Source organism: Drosophila willistoni (assembly GCF_018902025.1).
Source record: "Drosophila willistoni isolate 14030-0811.24 chromosome 2R unlocalized genomic scaffold, UCI_dwil_1.1 Seg200, whole genome shotgun sequence".
NCBI lineage: Eukaryota > Metazoa > Arthropoda > Insecta > Diptera > Drosophilidae > Drosophila > Drosophila willistoni.
This window is the reverse complement of record NW_025814051.1, coordinates 2,137,249-2,149,500: the sequence shown is the minus strand read 5'-3', so window position 1 is coordinate 2,149,500 and position 12,252 is coordinate 2,137,249. Positions and strand designations below refer to the sequence as shown.

At 33.7% G+C, this 12,252-nt stretch overlaps 4 protein-coding genes across 5 annotated transcripts; 1 reads left to right on the top strand and 3 right to left on the bottom strand.

The window, feature by feature from the left end:
* Positions 1-1,873: 1,873 nt before the first annotated feature.
* Positions 1,874-2,956, top strand: LOC6641628 (39S ribosomal protein L10, mitochondrial). Its single transcript, XM_002064520.4, has 2 exons — positions 1,874-2,046; positions 2,150-2,956. The coding sequence occupies exons 1-2, from the start codon at positions 2,025-2,027 to the stop codon at positions 2,902-2,904; spliced, it is 777 nt and encodes a 258-aa protein (XP_002064556.1). The 5' UTR covers positions 1,874-2,024; the 3' UTR covers positions 2,905-2,956.
* A 7-nt stretch (positions 2,957-2,963) lies between these two features.
* LOC6641629 (homeobox protein Mohawk) lies at positions 2,964-4,892 on the bottom strand. 2 transcript variants are annotated; one of them, XM_002064521.4, is made up of 4 exons: positions 4,800-4,892; positions 4,121-4,170; positions 3,336-4,046; positions 2,964-3,273 (listed from the first exon to the last, which is right to left on the bottom strand). In XM_002064521.4, exons 2-4 carry the CDS (start codon positions 4,168-4,170, stop codon positions 3,060-3,062), a joined length of 975 nt encoding a protein of 324 aa, XP_002064557.1. In that variant the 5' UTR covers positions 4,800-4,892; the 3' UTR covers positions 2,964-3,059. The 2 variants fall into 2 exon arrangements, with proteins under 2 accessions (XP_002064557.1, XP_023031198.1); XM_023175430.2 differs by lacking the exon at positions 4,800-4,892 and adding an exon at positions 4,617-4,641.
* A 3,185-nt stretch (positions 4,893-8,077) lies between these two features.
* Positions 8,078-8,768, bottom strand: LOC6641783. The gene is made up of 2 exons (XM_002064522.2): positions 8,706-8,768; positions 8,078-8,636 (listed from the first exon to the last, which is right to left on the bottom strand). Exons 1-2 carry the CDS (start codon positions 8,766-8,768, stop codon positions 8,079-8,081), a joined length of 621 nt encoding a protein of 206 aa, XP_002064558.1. The 3' UTR covers position 8,078.
* A 1,549-nt stretch (positions 8,769-10,317) lies between these two features.
* Positions 10,318-10,976, bottom strand: LOC6641784. Its single transcript, XM_002064523.1, has 2 exons — positions 10,914-10,976; positions 10,318-10,860 (listed from the first exon to the last, which is right to left on the bottom strand). The coding sequence occupies exons 1-2, from the start codon at positions 10,974-10,976 to the stop codon at positions 10,318-10,320; spliced, it is 606 nt and encodes a 201-aa protein (XP_002064559.1).
* Positions 10,977-12,252: the final 1,276 nt, after the last annotated feature.

Below are 12,252 nucleotides of genomic sequence, written 5' to 3'. Positions count from 1 at the left end.
ATTTTTTTAAAAAAGAAAAATTCCCCAAAAATTTGGAGCTAATTCCACTTTTTGAGTATTTTTCTTGTGCTTAGTCTATTTTATTTTTCCCTCTTTCGTTTAATCAACAAAAACATTCACTGCCACCAAAACTAAACTACAAACATACATATATAAACTATATGATTAACAATATTGAAACTTTGTAAAATGCTCTAAGCGGCAGATCGGCGGATAAAGTCAAAAATATGTTGGAATTTGAAATATTTTTAAAACTTAAACGTTTTCATTAAACTCCTCCCTTCTACCCTTTAATCCCATCCACTAAAACTACACAAATACATACACACACACCCACACAAACACTTGTAAATTATGTGACGACAAACAACAAAAGAAAACAAAAACAAAATAAAATATAAAAATTGTAAAATATTTAAATTATTTAGCTCTAAAAAACAAAACAAACAGAAAAAAACAAAAATAATAAACAAAAAACAGAAGCAAAAGAATAGATGAAGAGAAAAACAAAACAAACAAAAAAAAAAAACACATTTGAAAATGTAAATACAGTTTAATTAGTGTTTAGCGAGTATTTAGTTGTATGTTTTAAAACCTAAACTAAAGAGTAAAACAAATTGTAAATTATATAACACAATTAACGATACGAAGAAGATACAAGAAATTAATGATTTAAAGAGCGATCGATAAAGAAAAACAAAAAATGATTATATATATATACATAAAAACAACAACAAAACAGCAAGTGAAACACATTTTTCGAAAATAAGAGATGCAACAGATGAGAGAAACCGAAAAATTAAAAAATTAAAAACACACACGCTAATGAACATATGTTATTGTATAAGTTGTATAATTTAAGACAAATGTTTAGTTATTTCCTAAGTTACTTTGAAGAAAACCGATTAAATTACATTTATTTCTATATAAATTATGGTTTTTGTTTTTTATTTTTACTTTCTTTGTTTTCACCAGGCTCGCTTGAATTTCATCGACTATTCTTTTAAAGGTTTTTTTATTTTGGACATTTATAATTGTTGGTTGTTTCAAAAGATAAACAAAAATGAAAAAAAAAAACAAAAAAAAAAGAAACCCGTAAACACACAAAAATATAAAATATGAAATGAAAATCCCATTAGCGAAATGCAACTTATACATACACATATATATATACATACATATATATATAGATGTTAATGTTATAACTGTAATTAAATAAATTCTATACCTATGCATTATGAATGATTTTTTTTTCTTCAATTATTGGGAGTACTATAATGTAGCCACAGGGGCCCCCCTTCCCAATTCGTATGTGGCAGTCACTGGAATATATATACATATATAGCAAAACAAAAACAACATTTTAGTTATTATTGGTCCAATTGGTCAGCCTGTAAAACCCGTGTTTGGGATGTAGTTTTCGTCTAAGTTGTAAAAAAATAGTTAGACGAAAACAACATCCCAAACGAGTTGTAAAAAATAGTTATGTTGGTACTAAATGATAATAATAATTAATAACAATAATAAATAATAATATTAATAATATTATAGCATTTTAGCTTAAAAAAGTCAAACCTCCCCACGATACCCTACCTCGTTCGAATTCGCTCGAGGTGCTCATATGCGAGAACAACTATAAGGCCATTTCGCCCAGCAAAAACGAGCGCTTTTTACTCAGACATTAGCGTTTCGCCCAACCCTTCGACACTCTGGCAACGCTGTTGCAGTTGGCATCATTTGGTCGATGTTCGATTCGAATTTAGTGTGACCCCGCAAGCTGCATCGAGAAATGAAGTAATTTGGCCACTCTAGTAGGTTTCGAATTTAGTGTGACCGAGCAAGTTGCATCAAAAAATAAAATAAGTTGGCCACTCTAGTTTACTCCCCCACCGCAACCCCCGCAACCGGTAGGGTATTTAATGTATTACAACCTGAGAGCTATTTCTTAACTATTTTTAATAATAATATATTTGTACAATAATTTGAGTGAAAAAGGCAAAGGGAGGCAACGGCTATATTCTAAAATGTCCAAATTGATACAGCACAGTAAGTTTTTGCGGTTTTAAGTCAAGTCTCGGTTGACTCCTTTGCACGTTATACAATCTCGCAAAACAAATAAGTAAATACATATATCTAAACAAAATTTTAGGTCTTCCTGTGACATCTACGCGATCTCCGCTGCTGCAATTCCTGCGTTTCCGTGGCAAAATCAATATACAGCGACCCAAGGAACCGCATTATGAGCGGGCACGGGTCATTGCCGTTACACAGCCAAAATATCCACAGCCCGTCAAATCTCTCACCTGCTTTCAGACACGTGCGGAACGCACCAAGGCCCAATTGGAGAATCCCTACAATGAGATCGTAGCACGAGAAGTGCGCAATTGGTTGAATCACTCGCAACTGGTGGCCATATTCCATTTGAATTCCATCACTGCCGATGAGATCTATCAGTTGCGCGTCCAACTGTTTAAACAAAATATGCACCTAAAATCGTATGGCCGCAAGATCATTGGTCAAGCTGTGGCCGGCACTCCCTATGAGGCCATAATGCCATTGTTTCACTCCAATCACTGCATTGTCTTCTCGCCGGATCAGAAGCGTTTAAGCACATTGCTGCGCCTTACACGAAAAGTGCCACAAATGGTGCTGATCGGTGGCATTGTGGAACAGACTCTATTAAGCCGCAATGAACTGGTCGCCTATGCCCAAATGCCCAGTCTGCAGGTGGCACAAGCTCAGCTGGTGCAAACCCTTAACCAGGCTGCTGGCCAATTAGTGCAACACCTTCAGGCCCATCAAGGTAATCTTGTAAGGGTTCTCGATGTACATGCCCAGCAGGGTCAGGCAGAGGAGACGGCCACAGAAACACCAAAGGACGCGGCCACGCCGACGGAGTCATAATTGACATCCAATAGTTTAATAAAACACAAACGAAATTCAAAAACCAAAAAAATGTTTGTCTTTCTTTCAACTAAATATTTTGTTCTAACTCTAGATTGCACTTTTCCAAAAGGAATGATGGCGGCTGCACGTATAGACTGCACCCATGGGGACTTTCAAGAGCTTATGGCGGGCCCATTATGATGCCAATTGCCAATGTTACGCTGTCGGCAATTAAAGGCCAAATTGGCCAATGCTTCGGCAGCATCGAGCTCATCCTTATGATGCAATATCCAGTGTTCTCCACGTGCCAAAGCTGTGGCATCGCTGGTAAAGATCAATTCACTTTGCCCACCAGTTGGAGCTCGCTCCTGTGAGTTATGCTTATGCCTATGTGAAAGGAAGAGTGTATTAGATTATAAGAAGGATGAGATGTTTAAGATATGACTTACTTGCTGGTATTCCATTCAATGTGATAATTGTTACGATCTGGTGTAAATCTCACGGCACTCTCTAGCCATTTGTTTAACTGATTGGAGCCGGGTTGAATTGTGGTTGTGCTATCCGTGGTGCTATCTCTTAGATATTTCTCCATCATCTGATGTTTGTACTTGGCCTTGCCAGCCGGCACAGTGGGCAATATGGGTACACGATAATTGCTCTGTTCCTTGGGCATAGTAGATGATTCCACATAAAAATTTGGTTTATATAGACTTGTCGATCCATTGTTGCCATTGCCATCGCTGCCAGTACTACCCGGACTGGATAATTCATCATCATCATCCTCGTAATCATCATCTTCAGCATTTGCCGATGGCATTTCCTCCTCCCAAATGCTATCCTCCGATGAGATACTAAACTGTTCTACATTTCCTCGAGCATTGTGATTGTAATTCTTAATCAAATGACCCCATGATTTTTTGGCCTTTTCACGTTCCGAATTCTTGAGTTTTCTACGCCAATTGGCAAACCAATTGCATATTTGCGTATAGGTAAGTCCTGTCTCTCCGGCCAATTGTTTCTTTTCCTCTCGACTTGGATACGGATTATCTCGTCTGCGTATTAGCCAATCCTTGAGCATTGATTTAATATCCGGAGTAAATAATCTCTTGGCCATGCGACCAGTATCCAATAGCAATTCATCCTCAGGTGGCCAGGCGCGTCTAGAAATTAGAAAACCAAAAACATTTTATTATCTTCGTCTCGTTTTCGAATCTTCTTTTTTTCTTTTGCTCACCTACTATGTCGACGATTGCGTTTGGGTCTCAATGCTTTTTCCTTTTCCATCTGTAATCACAGGAGTCACAAATCGCTTATAAAAATACGCTCTAAATCCCATTAAAAAAATAATAAAAAAATTAAGAACAAAAACAAGAAAACGAGAAAACATTTTCCTTGGATGGGTGGGTGGCTCTATTTCTGGCCAACGAAATTTTCATGTTTTTTTGCGCCTCTCACTAGGAGAGAGACAGAGAGTGACGAGCGGAGGAAGAGATGGAGGTGAAATGGTGTTTCATCTCGTCTCGCATTCCCAAAAAAAAAAACGCCTCCGCCTTTGCCTCTTAAATTTGTATACATGTCAAGGAATTGTTGCTAGTAAACTTTTATTTTTTTTTTTTGCTCTCATGTTTTTTTCAATAAAAAGGTAAAGTCTCAGTTGAGTAATTCATTGATAAAATCGTATGGTTCGAAAACTGTACATCTCGACATATGTATATACATATATATCTTACCTTATATGGTAGATTCTGTGTTTTGTTTTTGAAAATAAAACGCCACTTATTTGACACTTTGAAATTCTTATATAATAACTCAATTGTTTCTTTTTTTGTGCTTTTTTAAAAATAAATCAATTTAACACACAAAAAACAAACTAGAATTTTGAAATATTTCTATTCTTTTTGTTCAACACCCACCTGTAAATGTGATGTGATTTCAAATATTCCAATTATATGCTGTTCTATATTCGAGAGAAAAATAACACAGAAAATTGTGTTCTTTTGGTTTTTCTCTAGAGAAACAAACGATTCGCTCGACGTGCTCGGAAGAACTGACGCTACGCATAGTTTTTTTCTTTCTTGTTTTTTTAAATATCTGACTAAAGACATTTATTCTTTGCTTTTTTGTTTTATTTTAATTCTCATTTCTTTATTTTTTTCTCCCCCACAAGCAATCTATTTACTCGTACACATCGGCCCGAAACGAAACATCTCAGCGCTTATCAAACGAGCGGGCCAATTTCGATCTATTTAGAAAACACAACATAGATATACATATATATACGAAAATAACTGATCAATATACCCCTTCAAAATTTTAATCATAAGCTAAAAATTTCAATTCAATTACAAAGTTAAGCGTTTTTTTTTTATAGAAATGGAAGATAAACTGTTAAATATATTATCAAACGTGTCTCTTAGTTTCTTATATAGAGTTTTCTAACAGGGTATTCTAAAGTCGTGGCATAAATTGTATTGTATATTTATTTGTGCTCTGTTATTGAGTGAGAATTGTGTTTGTTTTCGAAATCTTGCAAATTCACTTTCCCTCTCATCTACAAAACTTGCTGCATTGGCCATGAGATGCTTAAATTAAAATCGTCTTGCAAGTGTTTTGTTGAGTTTAATTTGATAAATTTTTTGTACATTTTTTTTTGTAATCATAAATATGTAAATTATGAAAACGATATAAGAATAGATATGTATAGCTTTCAAATCTCCGTATCTATATACTGATTGTTGTTGATTATTAATTAAATGGTGTTGTTAAGCTTTTGCTAGTTTCCCTTTAGTTATATTAATTTGGAAATTTATTGTTAATAAAACTATATAGCCATTAGCTAAACCTTTTAAAAAAATGTTGCCAAGTTGAATGTCGTAAGTAATGACGTTAAGTTACAATGTTGCTCACAAATACGAGGGCTTTAAAGATTGTTTCCTAAATATCAAGCTTTATTGTTTTTAAATGTATTACTCTAATAATCAACATACGGAGAGCACTTCTTATCACTGGCCAGTAACATTCTTACAGAATCCTACCCAAAATTTAAACTTCTCTGGGTACCTACACATGTAAGGGTAAAGGCATTAGCACTGGCAGCGACAACAGCGGGAAATCTAAGCACAACATAAGCATACTTGATATAAAGGAATACATAAAAAAAAAACACTCTATCAAAGTTCAATCCAACTTTAACCTTATCACGCACTTTTACTTCATCGATAGGAACCCAAACACTTGCAGGTCCTTTAACAATCAAAGAACAATAGATCACTTACTCAACTCATGCAATTCCCAGAACACACACAGATTTCATTTCTTAAATTCTATAATCTATTCCTTACGTGCGTACACCGCATCGATAATTGAGAGACCCGGAGGTATGGCACGGTAATCCAAGCTAGAGACCCATGATAACGCACTGGCATTCAAATTGCTGGACATCAGCATGCAGATTAGAAGTCTAAAAAGAAGTCACCCACTTGTTTTGCCATTTGGACCAGAAGCCGACTGGTGTTTCCACCCCCACTTCATGATTATCTTTGACAATATTTGCTTAATCTTCAATTAGGATAGATAGCAAATAAATATAACAAAAATTCTATTATCTATAAGCCTAAGTTAATTTTGAGTTACACAAATATACCACTACATTTATTTTAAACATTTAAATGAAATTAGTCTAAATACAGCGTCAACATTCGTTTATATTTAAAAATACAATTCTTGTAAAAAGTCCTGGGCCTCGTTGAAAGTCTAAGTTCCTTCCAATGGTCCTTTGAGTATAGGCTAGCCTATCATCGCCTTTGTTGATAACATTAAGAAATGCTTCTTTCCTTCTTCGATGTTTGTGTTCTCTATTTTTAGTTAATTGATAAATAACTCTTTGAAATTGGTTAGAAATTATAACAAAAACAGACTGAATAAAATGTTGTTACCAAAAATTTTTCTACAAATTTCTCAATAATTTCCAAAATCATTTAACTTTTTGAGTCACTTTTGGATTTTCAAAGTTTATGTCTTTACTATTATGTTGGAAAAAGAGTTTTTATTTCGCCTGAAAATTTAAAAACAGAATATTTTATTTTATCTTTAAATGAATTTATTTTAATGTCGAAGCTTTTTATGCCATTTTAAAATATTCGAAATACAGTGGCGCTGAACTGAAGAGGTATTGAAACATTTTATCTTTGTAACGTTACTCCGATATTTATTCTAAATGACCGAGCTCCATTTGTGAAATATTTTTGTATTCCATAAGGTTTTACTTAATAATGAGATATTACTCGGTTAAGTAGACTTTTCGATCGATGTTTTCTTTGGCTGATACACACATTTAGCAAAAATAATTGAGTTAATTTGAGTGAATAATTGTCAATATGTATTCAGGATTTTAGATGGATTCATCGGAATTTAGTAAAATATTGGTCCATAGTTTAAAATTCACACCTAAACAAAAGGATGTATTATGAGCTATTTAAGACTTCTTAAGATTATGTACCAGGGATTACCTATTATGAATGTTTCAGAATTAGTTTTCTGATTGCAAAACTTGCCACATAATTTTTAATGTTGCCAGTTTTCGAATTCTTTGGCTAGCATCTATTATTTTAATACATGTTTATGTTAAAGTAATCTTAATATAATGCAATAAGAGGCTTTAATATCAAGTTTCATTCCAGTAGCTTGATTGGCAAAGACTAGAATGACTGTATGGACTCGGCGTCTCATATAAATCATTCATTTAATATTCTCTGCGTTACAAAAAAACTTACTAATTTGGTAATATATAAATAAGAAATAACCAATGTTCTTTTGCAGTTACATTTTTGGAAAATAAAGGATAATAACCTGCGATAGATTCGTTCATAATGGACACAAAATCACAATGTAACTTCCTGCCCTGATAGATTGAACCATTCTATCCTTACTGATGATGGATACACTAGCAAATCATTCTACAAACATATTTGTAGTTCAGTGAGTTATTATATAATGTTCTTGTCATCTTACATACATAAATCGAGGTGAACGATTAACTTGAGTGATTACAAATGAATATAATCTTGGAATTCTTAATTTAGAACAATCTGGCGACAATTTCTGAATTACTTACTTCAATTTAAATTACTTCAATCGAACCCGCCAATTTGAAAAACTATTTAGTTAATGCTCGTTGAATTTTATTCCATAGTCTACCAATATTTGTCAATACACTTTTGACAGTTGGGTACAAAAGCATTGCATCCATCTACAAGTGTTTTGGTGGCACCAACAAAGCACGAGCTGGTGTTTGAAGGGAATTCACCAATATCGCGGATGGTAGCTTTGATGGTTTCGACCAGTTCCACGCCAGCCTCAACGAGCTTAGCGAGACATTCAGTGCCACTGTCTGAGTCATCACACACCTTGGTCTCGAAACTGAGAATGTGCAGCAATTGGATGCCTGCCTCCTTGATAGAGTCAATAATGGCTTGAATATCCTCAGGGATAGCCACACCGCAATCGTTGACGGCTTTCACATATGTTGTGCAAGTAAGAATTACATCCGCAAACTCCTGAATGAGGCAGGTAAGACCGAGAATACCATCCCAAGATGTGCCAAGGATCTTGATGACAGATTTGATAAAGCCCTGTTGCTCGACACTCATGTAGTCATCATTGGAATCCATCTTCTGGTATTTGCTTAGCAAAGCATCCAATTTCGTTTGGAGTGCCTTGATATCAGGAATAGCCACATCCTTAGTGTTTACCTATATAAATAAATGTGTTATTTTAAGGACTTTTGTCAAACAAATCCTTCTTCTTCTTGTGTTACTTACACTTGCGCTAAGGACACAACTGGCCGAGACCAGAACCAGCAGACAAAGTACTATGGCTTTCATTTTCAATTACTTTCTTGGGAATACATTTCTTAGCCTCATTGTCAGTACTTTTATAGCAAAATGTTATCTACTCATTTGTATGTATATATTAATAAGACCATTGATAGGCACTTGAAAATTCTAAAATTTAACTCTAGACATTTAATCGCCAATCCCCAAAAATAGACAGTTCAATGTTTAATTAAATCCACAAACAAAATTTGTATATTATTATTATCTATTTTGGACTTAATTGCTTTCAATACATCAACTCTGTTTGTTGATAACATTTAAATTATGTTATGTTTGTCGCACCCGGAGGAAATTATTTTAGCTTTAGTTTGTGGTCAATTAATTGTCGGGGAATCAAATTTCATTTATATGAATCAAATATTTTATCTATAAATTAAGTTAAGTGTGCCCTGGATACAGTTGAATATTTTGGCAACATTGAGGGAAATTCCCAAAAGCTTTTGATTTTGGTGAAGAAGAAAATTGTGATTAATACTGATTTTCAATCCCTCCATAAAATTATTTTTTATGTAGACTAGTGCCATATATCTTACAATTAGACCAAGACTTTTTGAACCAGATTAGGTTCGTTGAACAGTTTTGTAAAATGTATTGAGAATTCAGCTTAATAACTTTGATATGCATTCAATGAGGATAACGAATCAATAATTTAAAACTAAAGTCACTTGTTTCATCAACTGTTTGATTATAAATTGTTAAATTTTTTGTAGCTTTTACTCTTGCAACATCAGGCATTTCAATCTTAATCGACAAAATGGAAAATCAAGGTCCAAAAATTGTCCAAAACGATACTTTCTAATAAAATTTTTTAAATCAATCGAAAATTAACAGAATTACAAATTCACAAAGTTTGGGTTTTTTAAAAATATATTTAAAATAGTTTTTTTCCTTGGTGATTCAACCTATTTATCTTAGACTATATTTTCGCCAATTTCTAACCGATTTCAGAAGGTTATATTTTAGTTTTAAAGCTGTTAAGCATAATTTAAAACGTTTTTTAATGAACAAAAAAATTTGCATTTAAAAAAAAATCATGCTTTTTTTTAGAAAATTGGCAAAAACTTTTATTCTTTAATTAAAGATTGAAGCACATTATTCTAAGTTTAAAATAAAGACAAGAATTAAAAAAAAAAACAAAATCAAATATAAAACGAAGTTGGAGCTGCATAATTTTAATGTTTATTATAATATTTTGCTGTTCATTGTCATTTTTAGTCTCGATTTGATAGATGACATTCAAAAATCGGTTCAAATAAAGTTACAGATTCGCAAAGTTATGAGTTTTGAAGAATTTTCAGAAGTTTTTTAAATTAAAATTTAAAATTTGAAACATTGAGGCAACTTTTCAGTGATCATACATCATTTAATAAGGCTCTGATAGCTTCCCACGTCGCGGGGCCCGTAGGTTTTGCTAAAGCGGCATCGATTCGCCTAACACAACTGTCCTAGGAACGTAACCCACAGGTTACAGGTAAGGTCAGGTCAGGTGTGCCAGTATAGATCCTTAGTGTTTGCTTGATTAATTTTATTTTACAGTCTACATGGAGTCAATACACTTATCGATGTTTGGCAAAAAGTTGTTGCATGCAGTCTTCACTTTGCTGGTGGCTGCGACAAAACAAGAACTGGTATCTGAGGGCAATTTGGTAATTTGCTTCAAAGTGGTGTTAATTTTTCTGGTCAATTGCATGCAAGCCTTGAACAGTTGCAACATGCACTTGGAGGTGGTACTGTCGTCACTCGCACAGAGGGTGGAATTCAAATGGATAATATTGTTGCAGATGGTGATCATGGCCTTGCAAGAGGAAACCACAGTAGCCACATCCTTGGGCACAGCCACGCCGCAGGCATCAATGGCCTCCACATAGTCGGTGCAGGCCTTCATTACGGCCACAACCTCCTTCAGGATGCAGTTGACACCACGCACAGAAGACAAACATTTCTTCAGAATCTTTGCACAAGAGACAATGAAACCAAATTGCTCAACATCCATATAATCACCCTCGGCTTCCAATTCGGCTAGCCAGAGATCCAGCTCAACTTCAGCAGCCTGAAAGTCAGGATGCACATCGACATTGGCCTAAACGGGAGAAAATGTTAAATTTTCTTTTAATAATAACTCATTTTTCTTACATTCGTTTTGAGCAGACAACTGGCCGAAACCAGAACCAAGAAACAGAGTGTTATGGCTTTCATTTTCAATTGCTTCTTTGTGTTTATTCTACGATATCCAAATTCTGTGCTTTTATATTAAATTAATGGCAAACGTTATCTATTTCATTTCTATATACCATTGATTGACACTTGAATATACTAAAATTTAAATTTCCATAATCAAAAATATGTCTAACTGTTCAAAAAATGCTTCGACCTTGGGATACCTTTCAACATTGATCTTGATTCCCCTTATCAGCAATTTGTCTGTCTGTCTTGAACGAAAGGTTTTAACTAATGTTTCTTTTGGGTAGCATTTGATTCTGGCAGACAGAGGGGCGTACCAAAAGGCCCTTGGATATAAAGTCTCAAAAATGTGAAAGTCTATCAAAGAGACCTATCCCAATTATCTGTTCAATATTCATTCGATTTACTTTAATATACCCAAAGTATAAAAATCACAAAAGATAATAGAAAAGCCTGTGGCACGCTTTAATTAATTTCATATCATGCAAATAAATATTTCAAATTATCTATCCTCGTGGAGGGTATCGGATAGTGCAGGCGCACTTTAGCTATTGCCTATCACATACACACTACGTGTTTGTTGATAACATTTAAATTATAATATATGGATTATTTATCGCACACCCCCTGAGGTATTTGCAAAAAAAAAATTGCAAATTTAACTAGGGTTGGTTTGCTTATAAAAATGAATTTAACTACTTTATGCGACATAAACCTCTGGGTTTAACTTATAAGATTTTCGAACGTGAACCACCAAGTTCTATCATTATCGGACTTTGCTAAAGAATCCAGAGTAGTATTTTATATACTATATAATATTTTAATAGTTTTGTTAGATGTAACCTAAATAATAATAACAATTTTTAGAAAAATTTTTGACCACAAAGTAAAAAAACAAACAAACATAAAATCGTACTCAATTGGCTTGAGTAGAGATAGAGATCTTTCTAAATTTTAAATTGCCAATAATCTCTCATTCTGTGGGGCTCATAAGTTTACTTATACATATGGGTCTTTAATTTTTGTTTAAAAAACAATTGAATAAATCCTTATAAAGAATTGTTATTATTAATGCATTTGAAAAGGGTTGGAATTTCTTTTCACTTAAAACTGGAAATCACTTTCTAAAAGTTTATATTAAAATCGGATAAAAACTGCGGCCTTTAATCCTATCAAAAAAAAGCATGGATTTTATGCAAAACGACATTTTAATGGCTCAATGGAAAATATTTTTTATACAAATTTTCTGCCAGAAAATAATTATGTTGAAAAATATTGTGTAGTAAATGTT